The sequence below is a fragment of the Penicillium pulvis genome (assembly GCF_028828015.1).
Source record: "Penicillium pulvis strain IBT 33274 chromosome Unknown scaffold_8_segment0_segment0, whole genome shotgun sequence".
Taxonomy (NCBI): Eukaryota; Fungi; Ascomycota; class Eurotiomycetes; order Eurotiales; family Aspergillaceae; genus Penicillium; species Penicillium pulvis.
In genome coordinates, this window is record NW_026643080.1 from 3,344,246 (window position 1) to 3,366,977 (window position 22,732).

The 22,732-nt window shown below is 48.9% G+C and overlaps 9 protein-coding genes across 9 annotated transcripts; 5 read left to right on the top strand and 4 right to left on the bottom strand.

Moving 5' to 3' along the window:
- Window positions 1-685: 685 nt before the first annotated feature.
- Window positions 686-1,746, bottom strand: N7503_010673 (Mov34/MPN/PAD-1 family protein; the record flags this gene model as incomplete). The annotated part of the gene is made up of 2 exons (XM_057070219.1): window positions 686-1,662; window positions 1,722-1,746. 2 exons carry the CDS (start codon window positions 1,744-1,746, stop codon window positions 686-688), a joined length of 1,002 nt encoding a protein of 333 aa, XP_056916830.1.
- A 534-nt stretch (window positions 1,747-2,280) lies between these two features.
- N7503_010674 (putative microtubule associated protein (Ase1)) lies at window positions 2,281-4,753 on the top strand (the record flags this gene model as incomplete). The annotated part of the gene is made up of 4 exons (XM_057070220.1): window positions 2,281-2,397; window positions 2,452-2,504; window positions 2,561-2,775; window positions 2,826-4,753. The coding sequence occupies 4 exons, from the start codon at window positions 2,281-2,283 to the stop codon at window positions 4,751-4,753; spliced, it is 2,313 nt and encodes a 770-aa protein (XP_056916831.1).
- Window positions 4,754-7,416: 2,663 nt separating this feature from the next.
- N7503_010675 (uncharacterized protein) lies at window positions 7,417-7,761 on the top strand (the record flags this gene model as incomplete). The annotated part of the gene is made up of 1 exon (XM_057070221.1): window positions 7,417-7,761. The coding sequence occupies one exon, from the start codon at window positions 7,417-7,419 to the stop codon at window positions 7,759-7,761; it is 345 nt and encodes a 114-aa protein (XP_056916832.1).
- Window positions 7,762-8,386: 625 nt separating this feature from the next.
- On the bottom strand, window positions 8,387-9,133 carry N7503_010676 (O-methyltransferase; the record flags this gene model as incomplete). Its single annotated transcript, XM_057070222.1, has 1 exon — window positions 8,387-9,133. The coding sequence occupies one exon, from the start codon at window positions 9,131-9,133 to the stop codon at window positions 8,387-8,389; it is 747 nt and encodes a 248-aa protein (XP_056916833.1).
- Window positions 9,134-9,977: 844 nt separating this feature from the next.
- On the top strand, window positions 9,978-12,547 carry lysF (homoaconitase LysF). The gene is made up of 2 exons (XM_057070223.1): window positions 9,978-10,064; window positions 10,115-12,547. Exons 1-2 carry the CDS (start codon window positions 10,029-10,031, stop codon window positions 12,416-12,418), a joined length of 2,340 nt encoding a protein of 779 aa, XP_056916834.1. The 5' UTR covers window positions 9,978-10,028; the 3' UTR covers window positions 12,419-12,547.
- A 232-nt stretch (window positions 12,548-12,779) lies between these two features.
- Window positions 12,780-14,888, bottom strand: N7503_010678 (glutamate--tRNA ligase MSE1; the record flags this gene model as incomplete). Its single annotated transcript, XM_057070224.1, has 7 exons — window positions 12,780-13,350; window positions 13,405-13,571; window positions 13,626-13,883; window positions 13,936-14,352; window positions 14,414-14,451; window positions 14,503-14,575; window positions 14,634-14,888. 7 exons carry the CDS (start codon window positions 14,886-14,888, stop codon window positions 12,780-12,782), a joined length of 1,779 nt encoding a protein of 592 aa, XP_056916835.1.
- Window positions 14,889-14,931: 43 nt separating this feature from the next.
- On the top strand, window positions 14,932-16,726 carry N7503_010679 (putative DnaJ domain protein (Mas5); the record flags this gene model as incomplete). The annotated part of the gene is made up of 6 exons (XM_057070225.1): window positions 14,932-14,967; window positions 15,142-15,157; window positions 15,244-15,270; window positions 15,339-15,397; window positions 15,455-16,119; window positions 16,174-16,726. The coding sequence occupies 6 exons, from the start codon at window positions 14,932-14,934 to the stop codon at window positions 16,724-16,726; spliced, it is 1,356 nt and encodes a 451-aa protein (XP_056916836.1).
- Window positions 16,727-18,947: 2,221 nt separating this feature from the next.
- On the top strand, window positions 18,948-20,718 carry N7503_010680 (glycosyl hydrolase family 79 C-terminal domain-containing protein; the record flags this gene model as incomplete). Its single annotated transcript, XM_057070226.1, has 3 exons — window positions 18,948-19,630; window positions 19,702-19,829; window positions 19,904-20,718. 3 exons carry the CDS (start codon window positions 18,948-18,950, stop codon window positions 20,716-20,718), a joined length of 1,626 nt encoding a protein of 541 aa, XP_056916837.1.
- A 359-nt stretch (window positions 20,719-21,077) lies between these two features.
- On the bottom strand, window positions 21,078-22,034 carry N7503_010681 (EGFR-like transmembrane domain-containing protein; the record flags this gene model as incomplete). The annotated part of the gene is made up of 1 exon (XM_057070227.1): window positions 21,078-22,034. One exon carries the CDS (start codon window positions 22,032-22,034, stop codon window positions 21,078-21,080), a length of 957 nt encoding a protein of 318 aa, XP_056916838.1.
- Between the last annotated feature and the right edge of the window lie 698 nt (window positions 22,035-22,732).

A 22,732-nucleotide genomic window follows, 5' to 3' on the forward strand; every position in this document is an offset into this window, starting at 1 on the left:
TGTGTATATTCTGGCCTTCTTGTTAACATCTTCTCTTATATATCCTTTTCGTTATGGCCAGGAGGGGGAAGGGGAAGGTGGAGTGATGTGAAATCCTACGGAAAGATAATGCCTTGACGCCGTCTTCTATAATGATACACGACCTTTTTGTCTGAATTCCTTGCCCAACCCCACAAATTTTGACAAGTCGACTTTTCATACGACCAGGAACCCTGTGTGGGTCTTGGCTCGCTTCTTTGTATCTATTGTTTGAAACACTATTTTCCATACATACTCAGTGTTATGCAACTCCCTACGTCGAGTGAGTCAATAAGCCCTCGCTTGGGGCTATTCAAGACCTCTTGTTTTGAGTAGTATGAAGGTCACGATAAGGTGTAGCTGGCTTGGACATCCGACAGGGATGTTTCCGAGGCTACATAAGATGATAGATCACATGCAGCTGTATTTGTAATTGAGAAAATGGCTCTACCATGGAGCTGGTAATATTTCATGCAGCTGGATGCTATGGGTGTGATTCATCACATTACTTGAAAGACTCCACTCCCGAAGATATGAAAGATTGACCTACCCAGCGCCAAGACACCAGTTCAAATCTGTAGCTGAATGCAAAGATGAAAGAAAGCGTGACAGTCGTAGCGATATGTATGTGAAGGAGGATTCGTGACTCGGCCATGAGACATGGGGCTTAGGCTGCTGGTTTAGGCTGCTCCCCAATATCCCGGAAGAGCTTCAACTTGACCTCAGATGCCATAAGACCCTTAACCTCCTCTGATACAATCCGTTGGCCGCCTCGTACAACCTTGTCAAGCTGTTGGTCTTTGACCGCAGACCCACCAGGACGCGAACCAGAATTCTCGATTTGCCTCGAAACTTTGCGCAACTTATCGCTGAGATCGACCATCTGCTTGCTACCATAGTCCCGGGAAGCGAACAATGGACTCTGGCTGAGCGTAGAAACCCAGTATTTGTTCCAGAGCAATGATAGAATATCCGAATCAAGCGTACTCTTGAAATGAGTTGTCTCAAGCGAATAATACCGATTCGCATGCGTTCCAAAATCCTCCGCCTTCCCAACAGGAATAGTCTGAAACTCATCATCCTCATGAGCCTCCTTAGCAGGCGTGAAATCCAGAGGGAATGTCCTGAAGGACCCAATCTCCACCTTACCCGCCGAGATCGTCCGGTCGGGATCAATAACAACAGCCACAAACGGCCCGGACATTTGCTGCGTCTGTTGCGTCGCCACATCAATACCCGATAGCCAGCACCCGTACCCCGGGTGACTGTGGTACCAGCCAACGGCGTTATCCACTCGCCCCGCATCTCGACATGACTGCAGGTAGGAAACCATGTATTCGTTCGCTTCGTCTTGTGCGTTCACGCGGGTCTCTGTACCTTCAACGGGGAGTCTGAATGCATCTGTCACCACGAAGGTTTCTGGGAGGATGTAGCCTTGCATTAGACCCATCACTTCAAGGGATCCACCTGAGCGCGCATGCATCACCATTTTCAATAGTGCTGTTGCGGAGATTCGGACATATTTGAAATAATAGGGGTCTTTGGCCCACGGTCGTTCATCGTTCAGTTTCTTTTGTGTTTCTGCGTCGTATTGGTATAGCGCATCGCGTTGGGGGTCGAAAACACTGATTGAGTTGTCGAGCTCTATGTTGATTAGAGTTAGCTTGGTGGTGCTATTGATCTCTCGGGTAAGGAGTACGAACCCCAGGACTGCTGTGCAGCCTGCATTTTGATTGAGTGTGTATGGCGGCAGATTATTGGGATTCCTTGAAGACTTGGAGGTGAGGGGGAAAGTGAATGAGGGACGATAAAGTCTATGGAGGGGGATTAATGAGCTTGGTTGATGTAGTGATGACCGTGGAGAAAAGCGGTGGGGCGGGGAAGGGGCAGAATGGACGGGCGGTGTGGTAAATATGCTTATCTAATGGGCACACACCAGCTGAAAACCATCGGTGACTAAGCCGTTGCCCTGGACAACGATCGGCGCCAAACAACGGGCCCTTCCTTGATGAACCTGTTATCATTCAGGCCTCTAGCTGATTCTCCATCCCCCTCATAAACACACCCACTTCTTCATGTCTCGCATCTGACAACTCACCCTCCAAACCCACCTTCGTTTTTGAAAGTTTGGTTCCGTGTGTCGGAACACTCTGGGTTCTGTTTGTTGACAACCCTCGGGGTCGCAGTGGACCTATTGTTGGAAGTGAACGAACCACATTCTTTGATTCGAATTACTCTTGCTCCCCACCAGGGCACGGAGAAATGGCTGTCGATACAAGTTACCTGACCACTCAGGTCAATAATATTGTGGAGCAGCTGCATGGTATCTTTGATGACATTGGTGTTCCTGCTCATGAGCGCGACACTCGCGAAGCAGAGGTGAGTCCTATGCGAATCGCAATTGACCCGTTCGCAACCTAACTAGGAATATAGCTATTCAATGCTCTGTCGGAGAGTTTAAACAATCATCTGAAGCTCGTTGATGAGTGAGTACATCACCAATGGCACCTCACATTGTGGCCCTTACTAACACCGCCTAAAGAGAAAAGGAGCAGATGACACAAGAGGCTCAGCGCCTGATCACAACTATTCAACAAATAGAGGTTTCTCTCGGTGACGAGAGAGCCAATGGCCAATATGAGCTGAACCGCGACGATGTTCGCATTACCTACCCGCTCAACCGGTGTATCGCATTCTTGCGCGAGAAGTGCGAGGCAATGACCAAGTTGCACCGCGAGCGTTTTGAGCAAGTCAAGAGTACGTTCATCTGGAATGTGATGCTAGATCTTTATGCTGACCCCCGATAGAACTTGTCGATGCGCTCGAGTCCTACTCCTCCCACCTGGAGGCCTCATTCCTTATCATTGAACTGCCTCCCACCGCACCCGGCTCGACTATTCCCCCAAGCTTCGACCTTTCACCCGATTATGTTACATCTCTGGACTCCGAGTTTAGTCGCGTCTATGAAGAATACCACCGTCGTGTTTCCTTCGTTCAGACTACCTCCGAGGAGATCATTAAGATGTGGGCCGAGCTTGGAACCCCCCAGGTCCAGACCGATTCCAACATTGTCAAGCATTATCGCGATTCTCCCGAGCAGCTTGGCCTGCATGAAGGCGACCTTGCCAACCTCAAAGCTAGACGTGACAAGCTGATGGATGAGAAGAAGGGTCGTGAGCGCAAGATTAAGGAGCTCCGAGCAACCGTTGAGGGCTTGTGGGAGCGCTTTGGTGTCGAGGAGTCAGACCGCAAGGCATTCTTGGCCGCCAATCGTGGTTGTGGTATGCGCACCATCAATGAATTCGAGGAGGAACTGAATCGTCTCAATGAACTCAAGAGACAGAACATGCACCTATTCGTCGAGGATGCTCGCGTCCGTTTGCAGGAACTCTGGGATAGTCTATTTTTCTCCGAAGAGGAGATGCTCGATTTTACCCCTGCTTTCTCTGATGTGTTTAGTGACGCTCTTTTGGAGGCTCATGAAGGCGAGATCCAACGATTGGAAGCCCTCAAAGAACAACGTGCCCCTGTTTTGGAGATGATTGAAAAGCACCGTGGCCTGCTGGCAGACCGTGAAGCTTTGTCTACATCCAGCCAGGATGCTTCGCGTCTTATGGCTCGCGGGAATAAGGGTGAGAAGCGTGATCCTGGAAAGCTTTTGAGAGAAGAGAAGATGCGAAAGCGTATTTCAAAGGACTTGCCTAAGCTTGAGGCAGACCTTCGGAAAGAGCTTGAGCATTGGGAGGATGAGTTTGGCCGGCCTTTCCTGGTCCACGGTGATCGCTATCTTGATAACTTGACTCGTACTGCCACAAGACCCCCACCTCGCTCAAAGACACCCTCTGCTCCTCCTTCTACCATCAAGTCCAATCCTATCCGACAGCAGCCACCATCGCGACCTGGAAGCTCCATGCGTGGGCCTCCTCCGCCTCGCTCCGCTACAAAGACTCCCAATGGAAGTCGTCCTGTGAAGCATAACACAATCGGATACGGTGGATCCAGGTCAGGAGCCACCTCCCCCTCCAAGCTTCCTGCGCGGGCTCCTCTGAGCAACATGCCTCTCGGAAACAACTCTCCTGAACGTCGCACTGGTCCCGGTACTTATTCATCCAGTACCCTCAATAGCAAGATGCTTCCACCCCGTAATGCGCCGCCCCGCATGCGTGCCTTGACCGTGGAGTCGAAGGAGCGCCACAGCCATATCTTGGAGCCCCCGCGCTGCAACAGTGCCATGTCGAACGCCTTTGTCCGACCTGTCAGCCCAGAGGATGTCTACGATGACCGTCAGCGGTCTTTCATGAGCGCATCTGTCATGTCAAACTCTCAACGGTCAACCGGCTTCTCACATTCCTCTACCTCTTCCCTGTCATCGCTGTCGTTGAGCTCTTCCCAACAGGGATACCCACGTATGAACCCGTATCTCTCGCAGGCACCACCACCCCCAGCACTTCGTCAAACCTCCAACTCCTCCACCGTTAATACCGCCACCTCTGGTTCCGAAAACTGGGAGACCTTTGACGATGGATCCGAATCCGATGTTGATTCCAGTGATATTTACTACGCCAAGTTGCGTGCTGGACAAGGCAAGCGCTTTGCTCCAGATGATGGCTTGGACCTCATGGGCAAGAAAAGCAAGGGTATCAGAAGCGTGAGCCCAGATGGACCCCACCCAGGCCAGGTCCTCCGTGTTGCGGGTAGTGACAACGAGTGGAATGATGACTTCGAAACCTACTAATCCCGATAAAATCTGCTTTCTTACGCGTCTCCCATTTGATTGCAATTTCCTTACTGGCGCCTCGGACAATTAGCTGTGGTTACGCAATCGCTTTGTTACGGACGATCCCATGACTGGACTCGGTACGGCTCATGGCTCACGATCTACGGACGTTGACGATCCCTTATGATTGAGCTTTCTCAGATTCCTTATGGGCTGGTGTCTTTCCGCACTCAATAATCACCGACCTCGCCCTGGTATCAATTTCCTTTCGTGTTCAAAATTCTGACATGGCTCATGTCAATACTGTTCATGCTCTGCCTTTCTTCTGTTTAATTTTTTTTCATAATTCGTCGCTGCTTTTTGCGGTCCTTGAGGGTTGGCATTTTGTCTTTTCTTCTGTTCAGTGTCTCTCAGACTTGACTTCTCTCTTCAATTGTGGACGGGTTTTAATGCTGTTCTCTCCTATCTCTGGTGTGGCATGGCGTTGTACTTTACTTTCTCTGTCTTATGGTTTTGGCTTGGTGCTTAGGTTCACTTATTCCCTCCCGGGCCCTGTGGGACTCGGGATTTTTGCTGGGCCGTTCTTTCTACCTTATTTTTTTTATTTGTTGACTTTAGCGCAATACATACTGCTATATTCGAAAGAAAATTCCCACGTATACATAATCCCACGTATTATTTCCCAAACCTCATCTTGAGTTTTAAGAAAGAAACAGTATATCACCTTACCCTTCTTGAAAACGGACGATCTCCAAGCATTAGACATTCGTATCTACAAATCTATTGACATCATTATCTCTCCATCTTCATCCGGTGGTGCTGTCTCCCTAAATCCAAATTTCTGGTAAAATTTATATGGCGAGTCTTCAGCCTTTACACTCTTTAACAAATTTCCACTCATCTTCCCTTCCGGTGGCGTTGACATCACCCCCAGCTGCTTTGCTTGAGGATTATGCAGTCGTATATGTGCAATCGCGAATTCTACGCCCCGCCGACGAGTAATTAATTTAGAAGACTGAACCCTGTTGAAGTATGCATAAAGCACGAGTAGAGTAGTCTTGACTCCTTATATTGTGTTTCTATCTTGAGAGATTACCACTCCGTACCTAACATGCCATAACATAAAGTAGCTTGACTTGGGAAGTAGAGTGTTAGGCCACCGACAGTATTTCCTTTTGGCTGCTACGATCAAAGTATGAGTCAGTGATAATGGTGACTTTGGCATTACTACTCGAGTGGTTGATGGTGGCATTTGACTCATTTTGTCGCCCATGGAATCCAAGAGTATGTAATCCTTGGATGGATGTCTTGCATACGTGAGTCAGAAGGTCCGGTGCAAGATCGCTAACAACATTGCATTACAGTAAAATCAAAATAGATGATAGGCTAAAACAAGTGGCTCTAGAAAAGTGACAAAGCACATAATTCTATGATGAAAAGGCGCAGAATCGTGGCCTGTGGCGGGGTTGAAAGGTCTAGCTATTTTTAGACTAGCGCGGGATGGAAAAATCTGGGGGAATCAAATCTCAACCTCGCATATAGCAGTACTGCCAGTACATACAGCTTCTACACCTTCAATTTTTACTAAACCATTGAATTCCCAGTATAGCATTCTAAATTATTCTCCCCTCGTAGTATTCGTACAATAATGAGTCATAACAAGAAAAAAATGCCTTGAAATCAGGTGAGTGGCCATGGTATCCACTCCCTTCTACGGCTCACTTCCAACTCGCCACTCGGTCCGAGGCATCACGTATGAGGCATATACGTTCTAGGTCTAAGATCCACAAATTGGTCATCGTGTGGAAAAATGATTCCAGGTTGGTCTTTCGGCCTTGCGGAAGTGTAGATCTCCGATGCTGTTCTACAGGTAAGAGTTTTTTTCATTCTGTAGAATGACGACGCCTTCGAGCAATTGCGATTGGATAGGATTGCAGGATATGCGTATTCTAGAAAGTAGAAAAGTAGAAAGTTTTCAAGACACTGGCAAGGATGCCTACCTACAGTAGGAAGCCTAGGTGTAGCATTGAAAATTTCATAGTTCTAGTCTACGGGTACCTGGGCAGAGACTGACAAAATGCGGGGGATCAGCAAATTGGAGGTTTCATCCTCATCACGCGGTCCTGCATCCGAGCCATTTTCCGCAAATTTCTGAAATCCGCTGAAAATAGCAATGATTAAATAATAGAAATTGCGACATCCAAGAAATGGAACGTAATTTTCCCACACGTGCCTGGTCACTTGACCCATTTGCGTGATAAATTACCTAAAAACTCGGTTTGCCTCGGGCTTGTACTTACCCGATCCAGCCATGCTTTCCGTTTATAGATGAAACCGAGTCTAGATTTTCATTATTTTACGTGATTTTGCCGAACATTCCACGGTGATCGCCCCCCCATAATTGCGCACTCGCGTGGGTCTGAATAGCGTCATAATGATCTGCCACCCCCGCAAAATCTCTATAAATTGAGATGCTGCCCGGACTTGAATACCGATTATCATTCAGCCTATTCACAGAGTACTCTACTGAACATTACTCTTCACTTCACTCAATTCCAATTTCTGGAAACTTCTATCTACTCGATCAACCACGGTTCAATGTAAGTATTGATCGGTGCCACCCAATGCCTATACTCCTGCACCAGCGACTAACACAATACTTTCTAGTCAATCCTCTCATCATGACTCAAACCTGGAAGTGCGATCAGTGCGGCCTCCCCGGCGTCCGTCTATCTACAAGCCAAGACTCCCATTCGGCATACTACAAGTGCATTCCATGCAACCGCTCCTTAGGCCAATGCCCCTGCACTACACCTGGATCTAGAACAACCTCAACTTGCCCCTGTGGCGAAAATACTCGTTCCGAATCACCGGGCCTGGACGTCCCTCGCGGTGTCTCCATGCTTTCTAAGGAGTACCTCCACAACCCGGACTCGGGCTTCGATGAGGACTGGGAGTCAAATTGCAAGCCAGGCTTCATGGTCTCACGATTCAAGGCTGCCGGCCATGAGTTGCTCTGGGCGTGAAAGTGATGTCGCATTCTGAATTATTCTTTTGTATCAAATAGCGAGTCTTGAATCGAACAAGACACCATACTCGATTGTTGCCTTTCGAAGCGACATCACGATTCTCGAGTGAAAAGTCAATTATGTCAATAATACCAAGGTCTTGAGACCGACTACCAATTCAATATGTCTTCTGCATACATGGTTATCTTTGTTTTTTGGGTAGTAGTAAAAGCTTTTGGTGTGCATTGGCCACTACCTTAATTCTATGTATTGGTAATGTTGCTACTTCACTCGGGCTTTGCCACGTACCTTATCTGTGCCCTCGCGTCATCCATTCCATCCGCAGGCCAATTTTGTCAATAGACATAATCATGGGTGAGATATGCCAGACCGTTTATCTTCACCTTATGCAATAATCCGAATATAGATTATCAAAGTGTACATGCCAAAAGCCACATAACATATACTGGAGTTAGATAATAAATTACCATCTGGATACGCGTCAGGAATCGAGCTCAAAATGATTGACTGTCTATACTTAAAACATCACAATTTGATACAATCTTATTTGATACAGCGAGCCCCTTCTTTAACCTTGGAAACAGTGAACCTCCAAATCAAGTAAAAGAACGGATCTCCATTCTCAATTCTTCAGTGCAATCAAAAACCCATCATAGTTCTTTTCTCCCACAGTCTGGATTGCCGTCGCCTCAACGTCCAATTCCTCCATCCCCTCAATCAACTCCCTCGTACCCTTAACCCGATCATCCTTCTTTGCCTCCTCAGCAGACGCGACCTTTCCATCTCTCACCACATTATCAACAATAATCACCGCTCTCTCTCTGGTAATATCCATCGCAACTTTAAAATAAGCCAAATTGTCCTGCTTATTCGCATCAATAAACGCAAAGTCAAATTTCTCCCGTTCTCCCCGGTCCACCTCTTCTCTGATACCCTGCAGCACAGTAGTCCCCACCCCCTGCAGAATCTCAACCCTCTCGCTAAGCCCTGCTTTCTCCAGATTCTGGCGCGCGACGGCAGCATAGTGAGGATCAAGTTCAATGGTAGTCACTTTCGTCTGCGGACTAGTCATGGCAAACCATGCGGCGCTATACCCACCCAATGTGCCCACTTCGAGAATTCGCTTTGCGTTGCACATGCGGGCCTGCAACATGAGGAATTTGGCTTGCGGCGCGGAGCAAGCTATGTCGGGTAGGCCGGCGGTAAGAGAATCGCGGTGAATTGTTTCCAAGGCATTGTGATAATCTGCTGAATGGAGGTGTGTTTTGAAGTAAGTATCTACAGCGCTGGGGCGCGGGTCTTTGCCGCTCGGAAGCGCATCGTAGACATCGTGGGTTGAGGTGTATGCGGGCTGGGAAAGGTGAGCCATGATAGAATGAATGATATCTCAAGATTATTAGGCTAGATACTGGATCATCTCAGATTATATGTATAAATTCAAAGTAAACTTCAGCCTCATCCTTGTTGAATGAGTCATTGCTAGGAGGAGGGGAAAAATAATCTTTGATAGCGGCAAAGCCGAGATTTCGGGACCTCGGGCTTGGGCACTGTATGGACCTATGACTTATCAACGATTTTCATATCTCCAATGAATACGTCCCGATGAAGCAAACTGTATCCTTTTCTTACATATCTTCAGGTAATGACTCGGAGAATAAAACTACCATGCTCTCGTAAGATGAACACATTAACGGTCGAGTTGCACGTGTACTGCAATCTCCGTGATACAGGATAAGAAGGGATCTGAGGAACATCCTTGTTTCGGAGCTCAATTTCAAGCGTACAGACAGCGCACAGCAGTGATCCTTGCTATATAACATGTGGGGCTTTATATTCTGGGGTTCAAACTGGGGCATAGTTGGCATTACGTACATGTGGATTTACCCGCTAGTATAGAGTATCTTGTGCGCTATGTTTATGTCTGACATCATAACACGGTTTGTAGTAAAGATAAGAGATAGCATGAGATCCTGGATCATATTAAATTCAACATGAAAGTTTAAATAGGCGCAAAACAAGTCTCATAAGTAAACTACAATGCAACGGAACAGAGAAGCCACTCCCCACAGAATATGAATATAAGTGGATCAAATATGTCACGTGACACGGTCATGCTTTGAAATCACGAGACAGGCTTTGGCTGGGGAAGGGGATCAAAGATCACATGACACGTGCCCCGGTGCCGGCATCGGTTCTTGGCAAGTCGGCAGGCGAAATTTCTCTGTTGACTCACCTATACATATCTTTTCATATACTTGATCAGCATGGCTAGGCATTTGTGTGCGCTGATGCGCCGGCCTGTGAGTACACAATCATCTGAAAACTACCCTATTTGATCTAACGTTTCCAGGTTTGGCGCCGGCCTCTTCTGACTCCATCGGTCGCCCTCCCGACTAGAAGAATTCAGCCTCAATTGCGATCAATTGCGACTCCCTTCGCTCCTCGTTCGCTTAGCACAACCGCCATTGCTCAAGCCGAAGCCTTGAACTCCCAGCAAGGTACTTCCTCAATCAACTTCTCCGAGATTGAGACCGAGGCCGAGAAGCGGACACCCCAGACCTTGACAGAGAAGATCGTTCAGCGCTATGCAGTCGGTCTCCCCGAAGGAAAGTTCGTCCGTAGCGGCGACTATATCAGTCTTGCACCCCAATACTGCATGACCCACGACAACTCGTGGCCCGTTGCCACCAAGTTCATGTCCATGGGAGCTACGCAGGTTCACAACCGCAAGCAGATCGTCATGACCCTTGACCACGATGTCCAGAACACCAGCGAAGCGAACCTTAAGAAATACAAGCAAATTGAGACCTTTGCTGGACAGCACGGTATCGACTTCTACCCTGCGGGCCGAGGTATTGGACACCAGGTTATGGTGGAAGAGGGCTATGCCTGGCCAGGAACTATGGCTGTAGCCTCTGACAGCCACAGCAACCACTACGGTGGTGTTGGCTGCCTTGGTACTGCTGTTGTGCGCACAGATGCTGCTAGTATTTGGGCCACTTCGCGAACATGGTGGCAGATCCCGCCTGTTGCGCGGGTCACCCTCACTGGAACCCTTCCCGTAGGCGTGACCGGTAAGGACGTGATTGTTGCGCTGTGCGGATTGTTCAACAGCGACGTCCTCAACCACGCTATTGAGTTCACCGGTTCCGAAGAAACCATGTCCAGCCTTCGTGTGGATAGCCGCATGACCATTGCCAACATGACAACTGAGTGGGGTGCGCTCACTGGTCTTTTCCCTATTGACCGAACCCTAGAACGCTGGTTGCGATACAAGGCTACCGAGGCAGCTATGCTTGATGACCGCACAACTCGCGAACGTATTACTCACGAGCGTGTCGATGAGCTATTCGCCAACCCCCTCAAGGCCGATCCCGATGCTCAATACGCTAAGCAGCTTTACCTCAACCTTTCCACCCTCTCGCCCTACGTTTCCGGCCCCAACTCAGTCAAGGTCGCCACCCCATTAAACGAGCTCGTCCAGCAGAACATCAAGGTTAACCGCGCATACATTGTCTCTTGCACCAACTCGCGTGCCTCCGACATTGCGGCCGCCGCTAAGGTCTTCAAGGACGCCGCCAAGGAGAACAACGATGTGATCCCCAAGATTGCTGATGGTGTTCAGCTGTACATTGCTGCTGCTTCCGCCCCCGAACAGGAGGCTGCCGAGGCCGCCGGTGACTGGCAGGCTTTGCTCGATGCTGGTGCCCAGCCTTTGCCTGCTGGTTGCGGACCTTGCATTGGTCTCGGAAAGGGTCTTTTGGAGCCCGGTGAGGTTGGTATCAGTGCCAGCAACCGTAACTTCAAGGGACGTATGGGTTCGCGTGATGCCAAGGCATACCTGGCCAGTCCCGAGGTTGTGGCTGCCAGTGCCCTCAGCGGTCTTATCTCTGGCCCCGGTGCCTACCAGGTGCCCGAGGGCTGGTCCGGTGTGGAGCACGGATTCGGCACTGGTGCCGAGCCCTCCACTGAGAGCGCTCTGGACAACATGATCCAGCAGATGGAATCCCTCATCGACCGTGTCGAGTCCTCGGCCGGAGGTGAAGAGAAGGCTGCCACCGAGATCCTCCCCGGCTTCCCCGAGAAGATCAGCGGTGAGATTGTCTTCTGTGACATGGACAACCTCGACACCGATAACATCTACCCCGGAAAATTAACATACCAAGACAACGTCTCGAAGGAGGATATGGCTCTCGCCTGTATGATGAACTACGACCCTAGCTTCAAGGAGATCGCCAAGCCCAACGACATCCTCGTTTCTGGCTTCAACTTCGGCTGTGGTTCCTCCCGAGAGCAGGCCGCCACCGCCATTCTGGCCAAGAAGATTCCCCTTGTCGTAGCTGGCAGCTTCGGCAACATCTTCTCCCGAAACAGTATTAACAACGCGCTTATGGGCCTGGAAGTCCCGCGTCTTGTTGAGCGTCTGCGTGCTACCTTCGCTGACTCTGAGCGCCAGTCAACCCGCCGCACTGGCTGGACCCTGACCTGGGACGTGAAGCGTAGCTGCGTCGAGGTGCGTGAGGGAGAGAACGGAGAGACCTGGACTGAGCAGGTCGGTGAGCTACCCGCCAACGTGCAGGCCATTATTGCGGCAGGTGGACTCGAGGCTTGGGTTAAGGAGGAGGTTAAGAAGGCGGCCACCCAGTCGTCCTGATCGGGGTATATGAGGAACATTAAACATGGCATTAGAATATTGTGATGTGCTCACTTTTGTAACATAGTGAAAAAGAGGAGTAGAGGATGGGATGCTGAAAAAAGAGCGAATTGTTTAAATGCATAAATGGAACATATTGTCCACATACTATCATTGCGTTTTTCGTTGGAATAGAATGTGTGCCCCTTCTTTGTACAGAATGAATACCAGTTGAGGTACTTGAGATGATTTCCTGACCATGTTCTTTGAGATATCGAGAGTGATGGTACATAAGGTTCTAATTCTCATTTACATACTAATAATAGTACATCGCAGCCAGCAAAGATGATATAATACATGCTCAACTCATACAAAGAGCTTTCTATTGCCCACCAGCAAGAGAACCCATCCAGCTTCTATCGTCACCCATGGTCTGCTTACCTTTGGGTACCCGTCTACCCACAGCAGGGACAAGATGTTGCGTCAAGGCCTTAGCATCCTGGAGTCTGCGAACAGTCTCATCTCTCCCGAGAATAGTCATCGTCTCTGGGATACCAGGACCAGGCGCCGAGGCAGACAGGGCCCAGCGAAGGTAGTGGTAGAGTTCCTTCTTGAAGACCTTATCCGTCGAACCGGTCATCTCAGATGACATGGTGACAGCATCAGAGCCATCGTAGGAGTTAACGTTGAAACGGTGAGTTTCAATCGTCCAATGACTGGGTGGAACGAGGGCTAGAGCGGCTGCTGCGGTGTGTAGAGCTTGCATGGGGACTGATGGTGGCGAGGGAGATTTGGAAACTGAGGTCGGTTCGTAAGGGGCTCGATCGAGCTTGGTGGTGAAGAATGTCGAGTTGCGCTCCTTGAATTCCGGCGCTGTGGTGTAGGATTTGGCGTCAGCGCGGAGGAGGGGAGCGACGTATTCGGCAAGAGTACGACCCTTGAGAAGAGGAGCACTGGAATTTGTTAGATCATGGCGGAAGACTGGCTAAGATGATAGAGATGCTTACAGATCTTCTTGAGAGTAGCTTTCTTTGACGTCGTTGCATACTCTGTTGACCATCTCGTCAAACTCGGGACCTCCAGTTGCTGCAAACCGCTGGGCATGCGCTTTTTGAAGGAACCAGAGTTTCTCAAAAGCAACTATAGTATTGCCACGGGTGATTTTCAAATTGAACTGAAACATGTTAGCAGGCAGGCATTTGTAAATTAAGGCATATAGAAGACTTACAATCTTCTCAAGTTCGCTCAAGTCGAAGATGTCGGACTTTTGTAGATGAGACCAGCCCAGGAGAGAAGCAAAGTTGACCAATGTAGCCGCGAAGATTCCCTGCTGATCCTTGAACGAAGAAAGGTCAATGTCTGCGTTTCGCTTGCTCAGTTTCTGTCCAGACTTGTCCACTAGCAGAGGAACATGGCCGAAGCGCGGAGGTGTCCACTTGAATGCATTATACAATGCCATATGCATAGGTGTGGAGGGCATCCATTCCTGACTCTGGGTTAGAAACCATTGGTGTATAAGTGCAAGTATATAGACTTACAGTGCCCCGGATAACATGTGTGATCTCCATGCAATGGTCATCCACAACATTTGCCAAATGATATGTTGGGTGACCATCCGACTTGATCAAGATCGGATCATCATACACGCGATCAATGAAGTCCAATTTGTTGTTGTTGGGCTTATTCTGGCCCGTCTTGCCGTATACCAGATCGTTAAACATGGGGTATCCCTCAACCTTCAGCCGAACGACATGCGCCTCCCCCTTATGGGCCCGATCGTCCGACTCTTCAGAAGAAATATCGGCGCATTTACGATCGTATCCTGGAGGTAATCCTGCAGAGCTTCGGTGGCGGGCGTGGGAATCGAGTCGTTCGGAGGAACAGAAACATCGGTAGGCATGGCCATTGGAGATCAGATCGTCGGCGTGAGATCGGTACAAGGCGGTACGCTCAGACTATGCATTAGAAACGTTAGTCGAGGCTCAATGCTAACAGTGTACTAAGGTAACACCATACCTGTCTATAAGGTCCATATGGGCCACCGACAACAGGACCTGTTATCTCATTAGTTCAGTTCAATATGGACGCGCATAAGATGGCTATACCCTCATCCCAATGAAGTCCTGCCCACTGTAAGTCATCATACAGTCTCTGTTCCGCTCCAGGGATTGTTCGTTTCTGCGCCAATCAGTCGCCATTCATCACCCCATGTATGTCCATCCCATTGTATACGAACCTGGTCGGTATCTTCAATCCGTAGCAGGAATTGCCCACCGGTTCGTTTCGCGAGTAGGTAATTGAATAAAGCGGTCCGCAAAGACCCAAGGTGCAGATAACCGGTCGGTGAGGGCGCAAAACGCGTGCGCGCAGGTGCATCCGGGAGGTTGGTTTTGCCCTTGCGAGCTTGCGCGCCCGCGGTGGATGAATGGGCTCTGCATTGAATGCAGGTCCATGATCGCCGGGCAAAGAGCCCCGTATGAGGACGTGGCATGGAGGTCTAATCTGAGGAGGTTGCTTTGTTTAGAGGTTCAAAGATGACTCGGACAATTTCTCGGTTTTTTTGCGGAGAAGTTTGGGCGGCTCCGCACCGAAGCTTCCTTGACAAAATTTCGCCCGCAAACTCCGCTTGATCAACATCTTCTCTTATCTCATTTGGCCTTCACTTTCGCTTTGCGGTGAAGTGCTTTTCTATATTGCTTTCAAGCGTTTTACCAAGCACTACTTTTCTCATCAATTTCGTGTAGGAAAAGTACGCAAACAGTACGTCGTCCCCCAGAAGCGCGCTGCTTCTGTTTTGTTCTCTTTCGTATCCTCTTCTGTTCGTCATTTGCTAACAAAGACTGCAGTGTCTGGTGTTGAAATTGATCTCTATGGTATGTATAGCAGTATCTATCAGGTGATATGATTGGGTGGAAGACTAATATAGTCTTTCTGGCTACAGAGGTCCTCGAAATCCACCGCGGCGCGAGCAAGGAGGAAGTTCGACAGGCTTATCGCAAGGTACTGGCTCCCCCTACAGACCTTGGAGATACGTAAGACTGACTGTATGATAAATAGGCTGCGCTCTCCAACCACCCTGACAAAGTCGCCGAAGAAGAGCGCCCCGCCGCCGAAATCAAGTTCAAGGCTGTCCAGGAGGCATACGAGATCCTTTACGATGAAGACAAACGCCATATATATGACACACATGGCATGTCCGCCTTCAACGGTTCCGGTGAGCCCGGCATGGGTGGAATGGGTGGTGGCCCAGATTTAGATGATCTTTTGGCACAGATGTTCGGCGGCATGGGTGGCATGGGCGGCATGCCCGGTATGGGAGGTATGGGAGGTATGCCCGGCATGGGCGGTATGGGCGGTATGCCCGGTGGCAAGCCTCGCAAAAGCCCGAACGAAGAGCAAGATTACGAAATCAGTCTGGAAGACATGTACAAGGGCAAGACGGTCAAGTTCGCCAGCACCAAGAATATCATTTGCAGTCTTTGCGACGGCAGGGGCGGTAAGGAGAGAGCAAAGCCTAAGAAGTGCTCAACTTGTGATGGTCAGGGAGTTCGGGAAGTGCTCAAGAACATGGGCCAGTTCATCACTCGGGCCACTCAGCCCTGTAGCACTTGCAATGGCGAGGGCCAGTTCTACAGCCCCAAGGACAAGTGCAAGAAGTGCAAGGGCAACAAGATTGTCGAGGCGAAGAAGATGCTGGAGATGTATATCCCTCCCGGTGCACGGTAAGAACTCTTCGCAACGCGAGTGGGGATAACAAGCTGATCCTTGTTCTTTAGTGATGGCGAGAAGATCGTTCTCGAGGGTGAGGCCGACCAAGTACCAGGCCAGGAGCATGGCGACATTATTTTCCGTCTGGTTCAAGATGAGCACCCAGTGTTCGAGCGTGGCGGTGCCGATCTCCGGGCTGAGATTAATGTCACCCTGGCCGAGGCCTTGACTGGTTTCCACCGTGTTGTCCTGAAGCACCTTGACGGTCGTGGTATTGAGATCAAGCACTCTCCCGGTACTGTTCTCCAGCCCGGTCAGGTTCTTACCATCCGCGGCGAAGGAATGCCGATCAAGCGCAGTGATTCTCGTGGTGACTTGTACCTGGTGGTGAATGTGGTGTTCCCCGAGGGTTCATGGAAACCGACTCCCGAGGTCCTGGCGAAGTTGCAGGAGGTGCTTCCCAAGCCTGAAGCGCCCATCGAGGCCGCCCCTGTGGATGAAGTCGAGTACGACCCGCATGGTAACATGGAGGAGTTTGGCGCTCGCGATACCAATGGTGGCTCGGCCTGGCAGGACGATGAAGAAGAGGATGATGAGCCTGTGCAGTGCGCACCTCAATAAAATGGGAACAGTTCTCTGCGATTCTGGCATAGAAGGCGTCCGGAGTTTGCATTTTTTTTTTTCTATCTCCCACTGTGGCTTTTGTGTTTCCGGGATATGAAAATCTCCCTTCTACGATCATGACGAGTACAGTGCTTAGACCGATTATTACTAAATTCACTTATATTAGACTTGCTTATTGCAGTAGATTTTGGAGGCTATCCACCCCTGATAATCCAGTTATGTGCGTCACTTGTTACTTTCCTAAAAACATACTTCGTAGTCGAAGACAACTTTGCACTTCTGTGAAGCCTGTTGCATAGCAAATATGCTAGGGAAAATATTATTTGCATCTTAGACCAAGTTGAACCCCCTGAACTTTGGGTATGGGAACCAAAGAGTATGGACTCTGCAATTATCCTCGAGTAAAGTCAATTTAATGGTCCCGTTTCAGTGTCACCGTGTGTAGTAGTATCTGAGAAGGATACATTGTACCTTGGAAGTACATTTACATAATAAGGCCAATCAAGACGTTTGTCTTATCTTGCACCTGGACACTCTGGAATAGCATCTAATCGTAACTGGTGATCAATCATACTGTAGCTACAGAACCAGAGAGATATCTACAACGACAAATTCTAAGCGAAATGAGGTACTCAGCTGGACCGACGCTCAACTTGGGAAGCGATCCATCTCGTGTTTCACGACCTCGCTGGCTATACCTCACTTGCTGCATGGCTACTGCCTGACAGAATCGACTGAGAAGCTGGTGACACGTTTGCATGTCCTGTCATTTCTGAACAGATGATGGCAATTTGGAGTGAATCATTCGGTCTGTCTAACAAATCATCACGTTCAAGAGTAAGAGAAGTAAAAGGAGAAGCAGAGGAACGAGGCAGTGGAGCCAAATGAGGAAAAAGGAAAGGAAAGGAAGAAGAGAAGACGATAAAAGTCAGGTAGTTGTTGTCAGGAGAGAGTGTTTCTAGGTGGAGTGGTCCGAAGTACAGGATTTCATTGTTGATATCAAGCGAAGCCTCAAACAGGACTCCGAATCATCAGAAACGAAAGATGCCATAATCAACAAGGAGCAAAATTTTGTACATAGGTGTGGGACTTTGCTGCCTCAATTTCTTGGTTGATAAAATCAACCAATACCCTTGTGCAAGAGGACAAATTCCCGTCTGGTCAATGAAACGCCCGCGTAGGTCGTTGCCATACATGCACAACCATAGTATTGGCCAATTGCAAGCCTTTCAGTGCAGATTTTTACACCTTTGGGCTCTTCCGAGAGAGGAAAAAAAAAGGACACAAGATATTGAGTTAACAGATTAGAGATTCATTGTGGTTGAGAGACAAAAATGCACACTGCCGGAATCGAACCAGCGATCTTTCGATACCTCTTTGAGGCAAAGATTAGTACAAGTCGAACGCCTTACCACTTGGCCAAGCGTGCATGTTTGCTTACTAAACGGAAATTCAGTGTTGATAAACAAATTCGAGATTTCCCAATGATCTGCTCGAATCCATGGTTGAGCCTCTCTATTCCAGGGTCTGTGGTAGACCCATGGACTGCGAAAGTCTAATCAAGACAGAAGAAACGAAATCAACAGTAGGAAACATGTGGTCATGGTGATTTGGTTGTATACATATTTTTTTTTGAATTAGATGCAATTGATGCATTTGCCAAAATGGCCTCGATTTGGGTCTATAGATGCTGACCTCACCATGGGGGACGAAGATGACGTATTGCCCCTGTATATTCGCATGTTCAGGCATATATTTGGTATTATGCTATATACATTGTAAATCAGGTTTATCAGAAAACTACATTGATCTTGTCTTTTTGATCTACTTACTCATCTGGGTACACAAGCTCCGTCCTAAAAACGGTTCCTAGCCGCGATCCAGTAAGACTGGACAAGTGGGGCCAGGATTTTCTGCACAGTATATCATACCTACTTTTGGAAAATTATCCAAATTTTGAGCGGCTTCGTTTCAATTGAATCAGTGATTGAATTCCAAGACCAACTCAGCTCGTTCTGATGAGGATCTACGAAAAACATGGTGTTTGCCTAAATTTTCAACTTCTTTCTAGTCAAGGCCATAATGGAATATTCAGGTACAATTTTTGGGAACCGTCGATCCCTGTTCCTGATCGACTGTATATGTACCTGGATAATGGTCACTGCGTTAGCAGAGTTTGAGTGTTAGAAACCACTCCTGCAAACCCTCCTTCTACGCCATGCTTTCTCGGTCATTCATAGTGATTTCTCTTCTGTCGGTGCATATTAAAGCACTCGATACAACAAACCATTATAGTATCGCTGTGCCAAAGACTACGCCCGACGACGCTGAGGCTGTACCCGCTAACTTCTTCGGTTTCGGTCTCGAGTCTGGTCTTCTATCACACTATGACAATGACTTCTCCGAAAACATTGTCAATGCAATCGCAGCACGGATGAGTGCGCCACTTGTCATCCGAGTTGGCGGTTCAAGTGGTGATAAAATCACCTATAACGAAAGCCTAACAGAGCCCTATACTTGCGATGTCGAGGTTTGTGATAGTACTAGCACCTTTACTATTGGTCCTAGCTACTTCAATATCATGAAGCGTCTGCAGAACGCATCGATGACTATCCAGGCACCCATGAACACGGCTTCCATGAATAATACCATGACCTTTCTGCGACTGGCTTGGAATGCACTTGGTCAGGACCGCGTTGAGGCGATTGCACTAGGCAACGAGCCGGAATACTATCCCAACGATCTTCCGGCGTGGACTGCTGCTGAATATGTCAATAAAGGGCTGGCTATTGAAGATGAGTTCATCAGAGAATTCCAGCTGGAAGGTAACGAGACTCGAATCTTTCAGATTGGCGAGGTTGCCAGTGAGGTTATCCAGGGGATCTTCCCATTGTTCACCTTGTGGGTTATCTCTTTCCATATATCTCATATATATGCAGGCCAGTGCTATTCAAGCTGACAACATCAAATAGGGAGGACATTCTTAGTGCCCCGGCCGCTCTCAATGGTCGAAATAAATACGCTTCGGATCACCTCTACCAGATGGACATCATCGGAAAGCAACCCGGAGCAGAATACTACACAACAGATGTGTTGCAGTGTGAGTAATCTGAAGAATCCGCCCGATCTCGCACACGATAAATATAATACTGACCCACCGCTTTGAACTCACAGGGCAACTCATGGCTCACAATCGCACTAGCCAAGTCCTCGAAGGCTACGCCCGTGACACTGCCTGGATGCGAAGCAAAAACCTATCCTTCCCCCTAGTCATCTCCGAAATAGGCTCAGCGATTGGAAACAGCCCACCAGACTTTGCTGGTGGCTTCGGCGCAGGCATCTGGGCCGTGGACATCCATCTGAAAGCAATGAGCATTGGAATTAAACAAATCACCAATACCCAAGAGCCAACCGCCACACACGGGTTCTGGGTACCTGATAACTCTGGGCCACAAACTACCGGGCCAGCAGTTCAGGGGCAATTCCCTGCTGCGGCATTCATTACGGACTTCATGGGCAAGGAAGGTTCGCTTGGAAAGATCCATCAGTTGCTCGGCGACACACTTCTCTCTGCGTATGCGATGTATGATCTGAAGTCCGAGCATGCGTCCAGAATCGCCGTCCTCAATTTGAAAGAGTGGCATTATGATGCGAACGCAACGGAAAATGTTCGAGGAAACACTACCGTCACGTTGAATGTGGGTAATGAGACCCAGTCAGTGGTGGTGCAGCGCATGCGCTCGGACTATGGTGCCTACGCTCTTGGGTTTGATAATGGAGGTCCGGAGCAGAATACCAGTTGGGCGGGAGAGCAGTGGAGTTATCGTGTGGATGAGGGAAAGGGACATTTCCTAAATGGTCCTCAGAGCGAGACGCTACAGGTTACCAATGGCACCGTGGAGGTCATTGTTCCTGATACAGAGGCTGTGATGATTTCTTTGCAGAGGCATGTTGCACCCGTCTCTGCCTCTTCTTGTCCTTGTGTATAACATCTTCCTAGTTCTCCTTCGGTGGAGTCATTGTGTTTGACAATGGTAGAAAACTTCATGTTTGGCGAGTCCACTCTCTGCCACGTCTTTGAATATATTGTGGGCCAAAACCGGGGCTAGGTTATGCCCGGACAGGTTCTCCTGTAGGAACACATAACCTACCGCACACAGAGATTTCTTTGGTCATAATTTTGGAATGTTTGTGCTTTGTGAAATAATATAGATGGAAGGCCTTTCAAGCTTGTTGGAATTGAAAACGCAAATATTAAAAAGGATCCGTCGCTCTTAATGCTGATGATATATGTAAATGCAAATGTGTGGGTATATCAATGTGCTGGGCTTATAACCGCAGTGGTCATTCACGGCAGCTCATGAGCAGCATGCTGTGTCTCCATCTGTCTCTTTTTGTCGAAATCCAGTTGCGTCGCTGGCAGTTCGACCTTAGTCGCGTCTGCATGAAGTTCCGAGGGCGGTGCATTGCTTTGAAGCTCTGGAGGCTCATAATTGCCCTGTAGTTCTCGTCGTCCGTCCCAAACTGCGGCTCCCGCGGCTCCTGCATCCCCAGTAGAATCGGCGCCTTCTGCATCTCGAGTGCTCTTGCGAGTCCGTCGGAAGTACCAAAATGCTAATGCTCCGACCAAAGCGATTCCGGCTATAGCGCCCACCACGGGGCCCGCGATCCAGGCATTGGAAGAGGATGATGAAGAAGAGGCAGTGGGACTATTCGTTGCCGTCGCGGTAGCAGTGTTCGGTGCCGATGTCGCAGTAGCAGTGCTGGCAGGTGAAGCATCGGTTGTGGTAGTTGCAGCAAGTTTATCCAACCCCGAAACAACAGGAATTGTAGCGAACGCCAGAGTCGGTTCGAGGGTAATGCTGGCTCCGTCTACCGACGATGAATTAACGGTAGTGCCAGCAGAATACCATGAGCTTGTGGTAATCACACAATCAGCACCCATTGAGGAATTCGTAACCACGCACGACGCATTCCCCGAAACAATCCACAGTGTCGAACCATAGTAAGTGGTGATATCGAAATTCATGCCTTGGATGGAGGGACCGACGGTAACAGTCTGTGGCCAGAGCATACCGGAAGAAGTGCAGATTGAGTATACTGAAGATTGACAATCCAGCTCGAGCGTAGTGGCTGTCGCGTCGGCCGAGATCACACTTCCTTCTAGCAAAGTCATATTCTCGGTGATAAGTCTCTCCATCAGGTGAATCGTGGTCGTTGATGTCGCCGTGCTCTCTGCACCAGCCATTGCTGGCATCATTATGGCGGCCGCAGCCACCAGGGCCAGGGACTGTAGGAAAAGCATCGGAGTTCGAGAAGCGGAATATTTTCGCGCACTCGGGACTTGGGGGCTGTTCGGCTTTTGAAGGAACTCGAATTGTTAGTGCAAGGCTGTACGATGGCTCCATCTCCTCATCCTGCGAGTTGCGAGCGGACCAATGACAAGGCACACGAATGAATGGTGATTGGGTATTGTGAGAAAGGGTCCATCTACAGTATGTATGATCCTTTCCTGACCACGTTTAATCGAGTGGAGTCGGGGTTTATCTTTTCTGAAAGTAAATTAGCCTCCTGGACCCGTTCGCATCATTCGTTGGAGCTGACTGGCTATCTGTCCCGCTCGGCTACCTGCTTGGGCGATCTCTACTTGGCAATGGGCTTTGCGCGACCCACAGTAAACACTAAGGTCGAGTGTGAGCCTTCTTATAGGATTCCGATGACTGCCCGATTGCATTGGGAGAGTACCGTGCCCCATGTTGGGAAATGAAGGACCAAGGGATTCGGTTTGTATGCAAAGCCCTAGTCTCTATCATTTCTTTAATGGGTCAGATACTGTATATGAGCTTGATTTAATTTTGAATCTACAGCACAACCGGACCTCTACTCTTTTTTTACCCCAATCCCATCATTGTCCCATGCCTGCAACCCAAATCTGTTCCAAATCGTTATGCATGAAACCTTATATTGTGCATCTAGAAGCAGACATTGGCAGGGCAATCATCC